This window comes from Pristis pectinata, chromosome 17 (genome assembly GCF_009764475.1).
Source record: "Pristis pectinata isolate sPriPec2 chromosome 17, sPriPec2.1.pri, whole genome shotgun sequence".
NCBI lineage: Eukaryota > Metazoa > Chordata > Chondrichthyes > Rhinopristiformes > Pristidae > Pristis > Pristis pectinata.
The window spans coordinates 10,092,204-10,107,236 of NC_067421.1; the positions used below are offsets into that span (position 1 = coordinate 10,092,204).

General features: G+C 45.2%; 3 protein-coding genes across 3 annotated transcripts in view; all 3 read left to right on the top strand.

Annotated features, from left to right (window-relative positions):
• Positions 1 to 15,033, top strand: part of LOC127579173 (immunoglobulin lambda-1 light chain-like) — a 70,667-nt gene that overhangs the window by 43,344 nt on the left and 12,290 nt on the right. The gene's annotated exons all lie outside the window — the stretch shown is intronic.
• LOC127579172 (immunoglobulin lambda-1 light chain-like) overlaps positions 1 to 15,033 on the top strand; it is a 63,351-nt gene that overhangs the window by 19,606 nt on the left and 28,712 nt on the right. The window lies entirely within an intron of this gene.
• LOC127579174 (immunoglobulin lambda-1 light chain-like) overlaps positions 3,949 to 15,033 on the top strand; it is a 69,800-nt gene continuing 58,715 nt past the window's right edge. Inside the window, 1 exon segment of the mRNA XM_052031784.1 lies at positions 3,949 to 4,050. Within this exon segment, the coding sequence (XP_051887744.1) occupies positions 4,002 to 4,050 (49 nt within the window). The 5' untranslated portion in view covers positions 3,949 to 4,001.

Consider the following 15,033-nt stretch of genomic DNA (forward strand, 5'->3'; position numbering starts at 1 on the left):
TGTTGGGGGGTTGTCTTTCAGAGGAGGACACCTGAAACAGCAAGATCTGTGGCACAAAGACTGTCTCTGATGCACAGCAACCTGGAATCAAGGTGGGCTGTAGGGAAAGGAGGCTAAACATTAAGTGGTCAGTCAGGAGATTATGTGGCTGCGACTGAGATACCAGGTTGATAGTTGCCTCCCAAGTGTCAAGGTCAAGGATCTCTCCAAATCGTTATAGTACATTGTCATAGGGGATGGTGTCAGACAGGGGTCGTTGTACAGACTTGAGACACAAGAGTCTCCGAATGCCTGAGCCTGCAGCATCACATAAAACGCTGGAGGAAGTCAGTGGGTCGGGCAGCTTCTATTGAGAGAAATGGACAGCCGACATTTGGAGTCGAGACAATTCATCACAACGCTGTGGGCGCCGCTGGATCCCACTGCTGACTCCGCCGCTGCATGTCGAGGCCGACGACACCGATTAAAAAGTTATTCTTGAAGAGCAGTCCAGATGAAGAGTTGCGATCGAAACGACGACTGTCCATTTCCCTGCATAGATGCTGCTGGAACAGCGGAGGTCGTGGTGCATATTGGTGCCAATGACATTCGTACAAGATAATATAAACGTTGAGGTCCTGCAGGGTGAATTTAGGGAATTATGTAAAGGTGTAGAAACACCTCAAAGATTGTAATCTATAAATTACTGCTGGTGCAGTGCAGGTGTGAGGGTCGGGGTGAGAGGATAGGGAAAATAATTGTGAGAGTGAGCAGGTAAAGGAACCTGGCAAGTGGATGGGTATCAAAAGCGGGGTAGGTGGAGTTCAGGCCCAACATTTTCCTGTAGAGTAAAAGACAAGGCCGGCAGGATTGTTCAAACCTGGATGATGAGGGATATTAAGTCTATGGTTAGGAAAAAGGGGGACGCATATGCCTGGTAGCGGCAAGTGAGACGAAGTGAGTGGTTTCGGAAGTACAATAGATGCAGGAGTATACTTCAGAAGGAAATTGGGAAAGCTAAGAGGGGATATGAGTGATTCTTGGCAGATAGGATAAAGCAGAATCCTAAAAGTTTCGATAAGTATATTACCTGTGAAAGGATAACAGGGAAGAGAATACGCCGCCTTAAATATCAGTGTGGTTGTCTGTGTGTGGAGCCACGGGAGGTGGGCGAGCTCTCAAATGATTACTTTTTTTCGGTGTTTACCGTGGAGGAAGTTATGGAAGTTAGCGAGATCAGGGAAGAGAACAGCGATGTCCGGAAACATATTGACTATAGTAAGGAAAAGGTGTTGGCGGTGTAGTGGCGCATAAAACCGGTTAAATCCGCGAGGTCTGACCTATTTTATCCCGGGACGTTGCGGAAAACATCCTGGGACCCTGGCAGAGATAAGTCACTTCAAAGCTTTACACATTAAAATATAGTTACCTCGAATCTGCCTATTCAGTCAGTCTGTCTAAATGTCGCCCTCGGTCTTTCCACATGTCTAAACTTCAGGCCACTCGGAGGCTTTGTACTTGTGCCGTGTAGACATAAAATACTGATAGACATCTGGAAGTTCAGTGGAGCCAAATCTGTTTTATGCGGACACCATGTCGACCATCCTCGAATGCGAAAGATGAAACACGAGCTCAGCAGTACCACCTGCTCGCCCGGACTTCATCATGTGCACTTCCTCACTTTTATACATCTGTGGGTGAGTGAATCGCTGGGAAAGCGGTGTTTGTTGTCCTTTAAAATTCCTCTTTGAACTACTGCAATGTTTCGGGTACGAATATTCTCTCAGAATTGAAAAGTGCCGGGTTTCACAACTTGTTTCAATCTTCACCGTTTCATCTACATTCACGTTACATGGAACAGAAGGCACTAGGAATGTGGCACTTTCTCAAATAGATCTTTCTTAAGTCGACACCTCAGTCGCTTCTCGGAAACGATAAAACACTTTGATCTGCATTCACATTACATGGAACAGAAGCATTTAGAATGTTTGTGGCACTTTCTTAATTAGATTATTCTTAACTGTACATCTCAGCCCCTTCTCTCAAACGATAAAACATATGTAGTCTCAATATTCCCATCAACTTAAATTACTTTAATTCTTTATCCTGTTTTACCATTTCGGCATAATTTCCACTGTTTATTATTTCCATTTTAGAAATTAATGCCTCCAGTTGCTATCAATGTCGGGACTGGCATAAACCATTTGCTGCAATCTTGCCTGTTGCTCTTGTTATAGAAGCAGCGCCATTTCACTCCGTGATCTTCGCCTGTTCGGTCTGGATGTTAGAAATGGCTTTCGAGCGCACACACAAATTCTAAGTCCCGATAAACAACAATCCTAGCATTTTCCAATTGTTAACTTTGGAACTTTTACAGTTTATAAAATGGAATGAGAATTTCGCCGGAAATCTGATGGCGATACGCATGCAAAACAGAACAGATACCGTCAGCGAACAGAGGGCGATTTTACAAACGTTGGTCTTTCGTGATGATGCAAGCCATCGGCGATTATAAATATATAAAATTAGATCGTGTAAATAAAATTGTACATCAATAGTACGCATGATTTATCAGGACCACATGGGGTGGTCGCGACAAATTTCTTCTGACGGCGATTGAAACCGACCGTATCTGTTAATCATTCAGCTAGAATTTAAATAAATAATCTTAACAGGATCGACTGAATAGTAATTGGGTGCCAATTATCTGCTGATATTATACGTATGTCCCCATTTTTATCTTCATTAAAGTCAAATACAATAGCGCTGTTTTCGTCCCTCGTCAATAATACAGGTGTTGTTGAGACAGACTAAAATTTGGTATTCATCAATAATCTGATCCGAATCGATCCAGCAAAGTGGTAACTCAGACCAATCACCCTATCACGTGAATGTTAAAAAAATCATTTTAATTTCTAATTCTAGGCAGGAGTATATGACGATTTCAAAATAGCGAATCTGTTAGTCTTTTAGCTAGAATATGAGTAAATAGTCTGAACTGGATTAACCCAATAGTAATTGGCCCCTTTCATTCAATTACCGAATGAAGCGATGTTTTCATTGTATCCGGGGGTGGCCCTGACAAATCCCTTCTGACGACGATTTAAAACTACCAAATCTGTTCACCTTTTGGCTAAAGTTTTAGTAAATTGTCTTAAAAGGATTGTCCCATTAGTAATTGGGCGCCTCTTATCTACTGATATTAAACGCATTTCCCTATAGTCGGCTTCGTTGAACTCAAATACAGTGATACTTTTGCAAGTCCGACTGCTGCTGTCGTTCTTTGGGCAAAGGGCTGCTGCACATTCATGTTGTACACGAACATTAGAAAGCTCTCCCAAGCGAGGTATACACAAAGTAGTCAACATTATCTCGCGAACCGTCAAATTTAATGTAATTTGAAATGAAACTCTATCCCCCCTAGTACTTTCTAAGGTCTATGATACACATCCACAGCGGTGGTTTGTGGGATTTCTGAATTCGAACAGTGCGAATATATCCCGATGAAAGGTGATATTGAATGAAAAGTCAGCGCAGAGGAGAGTGACTGCCTTCATGTTAAGTTCACGGAAGAACTGTTTAGGTGCTGCGTCTAGAGGGAATATTCTGCTTTTTTTTAATAGACACTAAACAGTTACCAAATTTCATATTCGAAACTCACAGAAAATCTCTTTCATAGATATGTATTGCGAGACCACACAGAAGTCGACTGACGTTTTTCATGGAACGGCAACGGATACAATGATTGTTCTACGTTTAAGAAAACACAAATCTAATTATATATACAAAGATCCAAAATAAGACCCTCATGCTTCTCAGCAGCGGTGCATTTTAATACAGGAAGAATCTGGCAACTTCTGATTGGCTTTGATGAGTATCTGGTTCGACTGATTTGCATCGATAAGGAACAGGCGGTGATCGCTCGTTTCACGATTCATAAAAGGAGCCAGTGAGAAAGTTTAGACGCCACTTCATCCGGAAACAGTCAACGTGCCGGTTCTGGAGTCCAACAGTTAGTTAAAATGTCTTACTGGATCCGTGTCGTCGGCACATTGGTGTTTTGCGCACTTTGTGAGTATTTTACTTTCCCAGATATTAGAATTACAGCCGAGCATCATTGAATGGAGCTTCTCTCAAGTACTTCAACTATCTCAATGTTCTTCTTCATTGCTGTCTCATTTTCAGGTTTAAACGCGGAAGTTAGGGTAAATCAGCCGCCTTCGAAGTCCGCCTCCCCAGGACAAAACGTGCAATTGACCTGTACCCTGTCTGGCTCCAGTTCAGGCATCAGCTACATGTCCTGGTACCAACAGATTCCTGGAAACACTCCCCGGCTTCTAATGTACTATTATAGCGGCAGCACTGCCAAAGGTCCGGGAATCCCAGACCGTTTCTCCCTCTCAGTATCAGGCATGACATCGACATTCACAATACCCAACGTTCAATCGGAGGACGCTGCGGACTATTACTGTGCTGTGGAGGTTAGCAATGCAGTGTTCTTCGGCAAAGGAACGAGACTGAGTATTGGAAGTAAGTAATATGTCTTCATCCTAAGTTAAGTATAAGTTCAAGTTGAAGTTTGTTGCCATTAGTATAGATTCACAGGATATAAAAGTCATGAAAAATACTTTTTTTTCAACAGTAGAACAGCACATTACAAACACGAGTTATTATTAACTTAAATTAACATAATTTATCCCTAACTTACAAGAGAAAGTAAACATCACACTGCTGAAGATTCTTGTTAATTTACGGAAAATAATTATTTAATTAACATCAACGCAGTTCATATTTTATTTGCAATTCTAAGTGTATTTAGATTCAAATCATGTGCTGCTGCTGTAAACGCAGCCCCTGCACACGATCCTGGCTCACTTGGTCATAGTTCAGTGAAATAACTAGAATTGGGAGCTAATGCTTTCTGGTGAGCTTTGACAGAACAACAGTCATTTTTTCATAATAACATACGGCGCTGAGGGAATCTGAACGAATGAGCGAACCCACCGGAATATCGCCACATCCATGCACCTTCTTACCCTTTGATTTCCTGCTCTGCGGTGCCGTGATAAGACGAAACAATTTGTCTTTGATATTGAAACAACAGTTTCAAATTCAATTTGAACTGCTGAATACATTCCATATATCACTGCAAGATTTTGCAGTACTGCTTTAGCACAGCAGAATCACATTTCTACATCAAAGCCATTTCAAAGCAATCATCGTCCGGGAACAAGTTCTGACATTTCATGAAATTTATATCCTGTGAATGCACTCAAGATTGTGATGGAACCAGCCAGTATTTAATTCCATTCCCTGTGCTTAGAATGAAAATTCTTAGCAAATTTGAATTAATCACGCAGTTGATGAATGATGTATCATTAAACCTCCTTGAACTCTCTTTACATGGAAAGTAATTGTGAAATATGTTGTTGAAGTTTCCATAGCTGCAGCGACAAATTCCAAAAACGATAATAATGTCGATATTTGAAAGTGATTTGCTTGAGTAACGGGCTTTCAGCACCGGTGAAGTTTAACATCGTCGTCTTTCCAGCTGATATGTTTAACAGTGACAACTTTTCTCCCCAAATAATGAAAGAGCGCGTTTCCCAGTTTTACTCCAGGATTTAGTTAATTCTTTTAATGCGCAGTGCGGCATTTCGAGGAGGCAGATAAACATTTCAAGTATAAATTAAGCTTTAGATTCATCCTTGCCGCAGAGGGACATCTGTGAATCGGTGACTACGGCGTCCATTAGACTCCTATGCTTATATTACTGCGGTACTTAAGTAACGTCGAATTCCCGTGAAGTGTGTGCACAGACCAAAATAATTTTGAATCTACTTCTAAAAATCTCACGACCGTGAATCGCTTATATCTTTTGATTTTTATTTGAACAAAAACAAACCGAAGTAAGAGTGGGGGAACATACAAAATAAACTTCGCAGTAAGAATCTATCTCATTAACGTTCACGGAGATTATTTAGCCGACTATTCATCCGGATTTGATTTTTAGATTCCGTGGATGTGATAATTTTAAATGGCTTAATAGAAAATAACAAATTATTTGTTAATCTGAATAGATCAGTGCGATACTAATTACATTTTCAACAAATATGTTATCTCAGCGACAGAAATTCCTCTGATTTAACCGTGACTTCTTTTAAACAGGTCCACGGTCACCTGTCCTGACTGTTCTGCCGCCTGCAGCGGATGAAGTTACGGCAAAGGGCACCGCCACCCTGGTGTGTTTGGTGAACGGGTTTAATCCGGGCGCTGTGAACATTGAGTGGACCGTGGACGGCAGTGCGAGAAGCAGTGGCGTTGAGACCAGCCCGATCCAGCAGGAAACGGACAACACCTTCAGTACGAGCAGCTACCTGACTGTTCCAGCCCTGGAGTGGAAAACACACGAACTTTACTCCTGTGTGGTTCAGCACGAAAGTCAAGCGAACCCATTTAAGGCAAACATCGAGAGATCCAGATGTATCTGATGTCGGAAGTTTGTGAGCTGAGACCGAAAAAGTTTGATGATCACTATTCAGTTCTTTCATGTAGCAACAAGTTAGAAATATACTGGACTTCCGAGTTTTAATTAAAAAAATGCAATTTGAAGAGAATACTTTGAATATTATGACGTTTTCTCTTTAAATGCAGTTCTGCAGAAAGATTGTAGATGTTGATTGAAGCATCAAGGTGACTTAATATTGCTTTTGTGCATTGAATAACGTTAACCAGTGACACGGATATTGCTGTTATAACCCAAGTATTCTTCATAGCCGTTGAATAAAGTAAACGAACGGATCACAACTGCAATGTTGTTTCCCTTTGTTTTATTTTTTACTCAAACGATGACCAGTAAAAAATAGTTATCTTTGCCCTTAGTTCTGAGCTCCCGATGCTGGTTTTCCTCTCAGTTTCGATCAGGAATCACAAACTTACAGCGTTGCTGAGCCTCTGCCCGGCGACAACCGTACGATGCGTTCTCCGGAATCAGAGGAATGCAGCAAAGGCAGTTGTTGATGTCAGTCTGTGTGTAACACTGCTCCGATATAGCCCCTGTCAATATGGACTGCGTCCATCCAGCTAAATACCCGTGTGAACCGGGCATGGCAGCTTGGTATTATTACCGTGGAATCCCAATATTAAAGGAAAATGCAGTAATTACAGTATTTGGCACATCGGGCAGCGTCTGCGAAGAGAAAACTTGAGGTTATATTTCAGGTTAACGACTTCATCAGAACGTCCCCATCAGCGCTCAGTTCCCCAACGCCTGCCGTGATTAACGAGTTTGTTAATTATTTGTAGTTTGGTAATTCGGCTGGAGATTCGGTCGGTGCAATGTTGCATTGATAAAGACGATAAGAAATGTCCGGACCTGAAATTTACCCGGAATCTCCATTATATTCCAGCAGAAAAATTAGACTCTGCAGACGGATCGTCTGTACCCAACTGCACTTTACATTCCCAGCACTTAGCACTTCATGCCCATCCTTTATCCCGCAAGACCATCATATTCACACTCAACAATGATGGGGTTGCTTTAAAATAATTATAAACCTTACACTTTGTTTCTTGCAATTCTCGGCTTTACGTAAACTTGCGGATATTGGGGTGGTGTTCTCTCATAGCGAAATCATACAGCATTGGGCAACAATAAACTGTTGAATCAAACAGGGATTTTCCTCAGGGAAATGTGGTGAGTGCAGGGCATATTAAAATACATATACATAAAAACAGAGAGACAGAGAGAGAGAGAAAGAGAGAGAGGGAGAGAGCGACAGGGATAAGAGAAGGGCAGAGGCAGAGGGACAGAGAATGAGAGAGAGAAGGCGAGATGGAGAGAGTAACAGAGAACGAGAGAGAGAGAGGGAGAGAGAGAGAGAGACGGAGACAGAGAGAGACAGATTGTGAGGTAGAGAGTTAATCCCTGTCAACCGTCAGAATTCGCTCGTCATTGCTTCACATCTCCACGCTGAATGGATGTTAATTATTTTCAATTCAAGTGGCAACCCTACCCTGAAATGCTCGCCACCAGATTCCAAGCAGTGCCCTGCAGATTTGAAGAATTCGCGGCCATAAGTATTTCTCCATGTGATCACTGGTTCTTTTGATAATACCTTTAAGTCTGATACACTTAAATACCGGCGATTCCGTCACCGGGACTAGTTTGTTCAATTAAAATCTTCTTGACTGTGAACACCTCAATCAAATCAGACTTTCAGCTCAAAAGAACACTTCCAAGTCCTCTTGAGTGACTTTATTTCACTCAATTTCTTCACAATATCTGCCTTTGTTATGCAGTGGGAGGAATGACATTTTGTGGAGGATCAGGGAGCAATGATGTAAGTCATCCCGGTGCACACCATGTCCATTGATTCCCCGATTGTCCAAATATTCGTCCACATCGGACGATCAGGTTTGAACTCCTCCATTATCTGCGTATTCACATTTTGTTGGAAAAGAGAATCCCTCTGATTTATAACCTTGTCATCGAAGAGGTTCCTCCTCATCTCATCCCTAAATGGCCATCCCGATATACAGATATAACATCCCTAAATTCCATCTTCCCCGTCAATCCCTTTCAGGATATGTACCTTTCTTTTTCCTTTTGCAGAGAACTCTCCTCTCATTCTTATAAAGTCCCAGTGACTTTGGAGCAGCTTAAATCAATGTCCTTCATCTACCAGTGTCCTTCTCTCAGAGATTTATCCAATAAATCATATATGCACTGATTGGAAGGCAATAATATCTGCACATAATTAACTTTTCTTGCTTTTCCAATATTTTTATAAATTTCCAAATTAATAAACATAACAGTAGTAATTATGCACATGATACAAAGGTATCGGGATTGCAATAATCACAGTCAAGGTACACAGACACAAAGACTAAGATGTATAATCTGAACCACCCAATCTCTTGAATATCTAAACAAGGGAAAGATTTAAAAAGAAATGTGATTATATGAAAAAAGTCCAAACAAAAATAAAGAACAATAGCAAACCAAGTAGTAATAATAAACAAAATCTAACCAAAAACTGAACAAAAGCTGGGCTGTCATATTTCATCGGTTAAAAGTATTATTATGTCATTTACTCCGGTCCTCTGTATTCGAATAGAAAGTTATTGGAAAATATTCGGAAATGGTCAGCTTACATCATATGAAAATGCTGAATAAATAGGCTCCAAGTTTCTTCAATTTTAACCGAAGGCTCAATAGTACCACTCCTAATATTTTCTAAGTTTATACATGCTATAGTTTGGGAAAACCATTGGAATCTAGTAGCGGGTTTAGGATCTTTCCTTTTAAATAGAATGGTTCCCTTGGCTATCAACGTTACAAATGCAATCATACGAAAGGCTGGGGCAGATAAATGGCCACAATTCATCATTGGTAACACAAAAATTGCTGTAATGGGATGAGGTTGTAAATCGAAAATCAATACTACTGAAATAATATCAAAAACGTCTTTCCAATATTTTTCCAAAAGAGGGCAGGAGCAGAACGTATGTGTCAGGGAAGCCTCCTCAGAAATACATCTATCACAGATAGGTTTCATATGGTTATACAAACAAGCTAACTTCTCCTTAGGAATATGGGTCCTATGAACAACCATAAACTGTATCAGAGTGTCTCGCACACATTGAAGAGGTCTTAACTAATTGGAGAATTTTCTTCCCTGTCTCTATAGGTAAAAGTATCTGAAGTTCTCTTTCCCATTCATTCTTAATTTAATCAGATATCCCTAAATGTATTTTCATAATCAGATCGTAAAAAATTGCTATCAAGCCGTTGTGATAAGGGTTAAAAGGTATTATTTTTTCTGTAGTTTCAATTTGATGTGGTATCGGAGAAGTAGGTAAAGTAAGAATTTAAAAAGTTTCTAAGCTGTAAATATCTATAAAATGTGATCTGGGCAAATTGTATTTATTAGACCACTGTTCAAAGGACAAGAAACAGTAATTAACGAATAGATCACGAAAGCATGTAATTCCCTTTCGTTTTCCATAAAAGACAAACTAGATCAATTCTGGATGGTTGAAGTAAAACAATTAATAGAATAGGACTTGATAAAATAAATTTATTCAATCCAAAAATTTTACGAAATTGAACCATATTCGTACTGTGTGTTTAGTTATTTGATTAATCATTTGTTTATTCAATTTAGTAAGTGCAAAGGGGAGCGAGGCCGCTAAAAGAGAAGCCAATGAAAACCCATCTACCAAAGAATTTTAGAATCAATAATATCAAAAAAGGATTTAGCGATAATGTTTGGAATCACCTAAAACAGATACAGGAATTTAGGTAAAATAGTCATTTTAACAGCATTGATTCGACCAATCAATGGTAGGAACAATGGGGACCATTTAGTAAGCAATTGTTTAACACGATCAATTAAGGGTAAAATTAACTTAAAGTAAGTCCTTATATTTCTTAGTAATTTTAACCCCCAAATAAGTAATCAGACACTAATCTGAATGGTGATTGTCTATAGATTGGAACTTGTATATTTGATTTGAAAAGCTCACTCTTATTATGATTTAATTTATCGCCAGAAAAAATGCTCTCAACTGAGCAAGCAATAATAACACTGCAGGTGTAGCGGCTAGCTCCACACTACCAAATCAAGACACAGAGTCGCTGTTTTCGAAATCGAAGGTCCAAAGCCGACCGGAGCGAGGTGCGCCTTTAATAGCTGAGCAATTCCCGCTCTATAGTTCCCGCGCTGACGTGACGCGCGTCACCTAACCTTCCCGCGCGCGGGCTTTCCCAACCCAATGCTGGGGAAGAAGGAGGGTACCGCGCCATCTTGGATCGGGGTCTCCCACCACGTCGCGATGTCGGGAGCCGGGTCGATGCCGGTGCGGTGAGTCGCTACATAACCCTCCGCCAGAACCGGCCATACTGTCGCGAAAAGCAGAATTAAAGAAACTCTGACTTGGCTGGCCTGCCCCTGCGCCGCGCTCGCTGTACCACCACGGGCTGGTCCGAGTCTAAATGAGCCGGCTTCAGATGGTCAACCGTAAACACCTCCTCATGCCCCCCAATGTCCAGCATGAACGTAGATCCATTGTTCCTGACGACCCGGATGGCCCTTCGTTCAGCCGTTGCAGCGGTGATCGGTGCACGCCCCTCCTGATGAAGACAAGCTTACAGTCTTGGAGGGAAGTTGGCAAATGCGCTGGGACCTGTCCGTGCCGCGAGGTGGTAATTGGGACCAGGCTTCCAAGCTGATGACGCAGCCGGTCGAGAGACATGGTAGGTCCTTCCTCTGGCCCCCGAGGGGCTGGTAGGAACTCGCCCGGGATGACTAAGGTTGTTCCATAGACCATCTCCACAGATGAGGCATGCAGGTCCTGTTTTGGTGCGGTGCATATCTCCAGCAGGACCCAGGGGAGTTCCTCTACCCAGTTGGGCTCCTTAAGGTGGGCCATGAGCGCCGACTTCAGGTGGCGATGGAACCTCTCCACCAGCCCATTGCATTGCGGGTGATAGGTGGTGGTGAGGTGGATCCGGGAACCCCACAAGTTGGTGACGGAAGACCATAGCCCAGAGGTGAATTGAGCTCCCCTGTCTGAAGTGATATGTGCCAGGACACCGTAACGGGCCACCCAAGTTGACAAAAGGGCCCGTGCGCAGGACTGGGCGGAGGTATCTCAAGGGGAATGGCTTCAGGCCAGAGGGTAAAACGGTCAACAATCTTGAGGAGGTACCATGCTCCTCGGGAGACTGGGATGGGGCCGACCAGGTCGACATGGATATGGTCGAACCTCCGACGGGTAGGCTGAAAATCCTGCAAGCGGGCCTTGACATGCTGCTGTAATTTCATCGTCTGGCATTGAGTGCAGGACCGCGCCCATTTGGAAACATGTTCACGCAGGCCATGCCAGACAAATTTGTCTGACACCATCCGGACAGTAGTCTGGATGGATGGGTGTGCAAAGCCGTGCATGGCATCAAACACCTGTCTGCGTCAGGCAGCTGGCACAATGTGGCGGGGTCTACCTGTGGAGATATCGCAGAGTATGGTGTGCTCACTGGTGCCTACCAGTAGGTCTTGCAGTTGCAGGCCCGAGACTGTGGTGCGATAGCTGGGCATCTCCATGTCCATTCACTGTGCCTCCGCTAAGGCGCTGAAATCCACCCTCTGGATGGTGGGCCGTGACAGTGCATCCGCGACCACGTTCTCTTTCCCCGACAGATGGCGGACATCAGTCGTGAACTCCAAGATGTACGACAAGTGCCGCTGTTGCCGTGCTGACCAGGGGTCGGACACCTTGTGGAAGGCAGGCAAAGGTCAATGGCTTGTGGTCGGTGAAAGCCATAAACGGCCTGCCCTCCAAGAAGTAACGGAAGTGTCTGATGGCCAGGTACAACGCCAACAACTCACGGTTGAGAGCGCTATATTTGAGCTCTGGTGGTCGAAGGTGCCTGCTGAAGAACGCCAGCGGTTGCCAATGCCCTTTGATAAGCTGCTCTAGAACGCCTCCGACCGCTGTGCTGGAGGCTTCGACCGTGAGGGCAGTCGGGACATCCATGCGAGGATGCACCAACATGACCGCATCCACCAAGGCCTGCTTGGTTTTGATGAACGCGGTGTGAGCCTCTTCCAACCAGACAATGTCCTTGCTTCCGCCCGACAGGAGAGCAAACAACAGGTGCATGATGCGGGCCGCGGATGGTATGAACCAGTGATAAAAGTTTACCATACCGAGGAATTCCTGCAGGCCCTTGATGGAGGTGGGTCTGGCGAAATGGCAGATGGCGTTGACCTTCGCAGGCAGGGGCGAAGCGCCGTGTTTGTCGATCTGCTGACCCAGGAAATCGATTGTCTCCAGCCTGAATTGGCATTTGGCTGGGTTGACGGTCAAGCGGAATTCCACCAGGCCAGTTGGCGGAGATGCGTGAAATGTTCCTGGCGGCTGTTGCTGGCGATCAAGATGTCGTCGAGGTATATGAAGGTGAAGTCAAGGTCGCGCCTGACTGCATCCATGAGTCGTTGGAAGGACTGAGCAGCGTTCTTGACACCAAAGGACATCCGGACGAATTCAAAGAGGCCGATAGATGTGATCAGCGCTGTCTTCGGAATGTGGGCAGAATGCACCGGGATCTTTTGATACCCGCGGATGAGGTCAACCATGGAAATAATGGACCACCCATGCAGGTTGGCAGCAAAGTCCTGAATGTCCAGCATGGGGTACAGGCCTGCGGTAGTGATGTCATTGAGGCGTCGGTAATCGCCACAGGGCCGCCAGCCTCCAGCTGCCTTGGGGACCATGTCTAGAGGAGAGGCCCATGGGCTGTCCGACCTGAAGATGATCTGCAGCTCGTCCTTTTTTCTGAATTCCTCCTTCGCGAGGTGGAGCTTGTCTGAGGGTATCCGCCGGGGGCGGGCGTGGAGGGGAGGGCCCTGGGTGTGGATGTGATGCTGGACGCCATGCTTGGGCAAGGTGGTGGAGAACTGGGGCATTAATATGGAGGGGAACACTGCCAGGACCCTGGAAAACTCGTTGGTCGATGATGGAGTCGAGGTGTGGGGCCGGCAGCTTGGCCTCACCAACGAGAGCGTTTGGAACGTCCTGGCATGTACCAAACGCTTACCCCGCAGGTGAACCAGCAGACTGTTGGCTCGAAGGAAGTCAGCCCCACAGAGTCGTTGCGCGACAGCGGCCAGGATGAACCTCGAAGTAAATTTGTAGGAGCTGAACTGGAGATGTACCAACCGGGTATCAAAGGTCCAAATGGCGCTGCCGTTGGCTGCTCTGAGGGTGGGTCCTGGTGTAAAGTTGCGAGTCTCACCGTTGTTGGGAGGCACAATGCTGACTTCAGCTCCGGTGTCCACTACGAACCGACATCCAGAATACCTGTCCCGCACATGCAAGAGGCTCTCCAGGTGGCCAGCTGTCATAGCCATCAGCGGTGGCTTGCCCTGGCAGTTCCCGGAAACCGGCATGGTGGCCAGCATCTGCGGGCGTCAGCACCCCACAGCCGGTGGTAGAAGCACCATTGGTCTGTCGGTGCCTAAGACCTGGTGATGGGTGGGGGGTGTTCGATGGTCTGGTCTGGCTTGCTAGGCTGCTGGTTACATGGCATGGTGACACGCTCGATGGACGTCCCGCTCTCCATCTTCATCCACCAAAGGACATCCGCTGGGGTTGCCACCTTCCAGGATTCGCTGAAGTCGGCATCTGCCAGGAGCAGGTGGATGTCGGCGGGTAACTGCTCCAGGAAGATCTGCTCAAACACCAGGTAGGGCTTATGCCCGTTTGCCAGGGCCAACATTTCATTCATGAGCGCGGAGGGGGGCCTTTCACCCAGCCCATCGAGGGGGAGGAGGCGGGAGGCTCGCTCCTGTCGGGCAGACTGAAGGTCTCAAGGAGGAGAGTCTTGAACTTATCATATTTCTCCTCCTCCAGGTGTGCCTGGATGAAATCCTCGACCTGGGTGGCGGTGTCTTCGTCGAGGGCGCCCACCACGTAGTAGTACTTGGTGTCATCCCTGGTGATCTGGCGAACCTGGAACTGGGCCTCAGTCTGGTCAAACCAGACACTGGGCTGGAGGGTCCAGAAGGTTGGCAGTTTAAGGGCTACTGCCTGTACCTCTTGCTGTGCAGACATCGTGGGTCCAAAAACGTTTGGGCCTGTCGGAGTCACCAGTGTAGCGGTTAGCTACGCGCTACCAAATCAAGACACAGAGTCGCTGGTTTCGAAATTTGAAGGTGTAAAGCCGACTGGGGTGCGATGCGCCTTTAATACCTGAGCAATTCCCGCGCTACAGTTCCCGCGCTGACGTCACGGGCATGTCACCTGACCTTCCCGTGCGCGGGCTTTCCCAACCCAATGCTGGGGAAGAAGGAGGGCCTGCGCCATCTTGGATCGGGGCCTGCGACGACGTCGCGATGTCGGGAGCCGGTTTGATGCCAATGCGGTGAGAAGCTACACAGGAATGGATTTCTCAGGGTTAGACATATAAGGTAACAGGTCATCTGCATATAATGATACCTTATGCGTCCCATCTCCACGAATAATGCCAGATATGTTGGAAGAGTCACG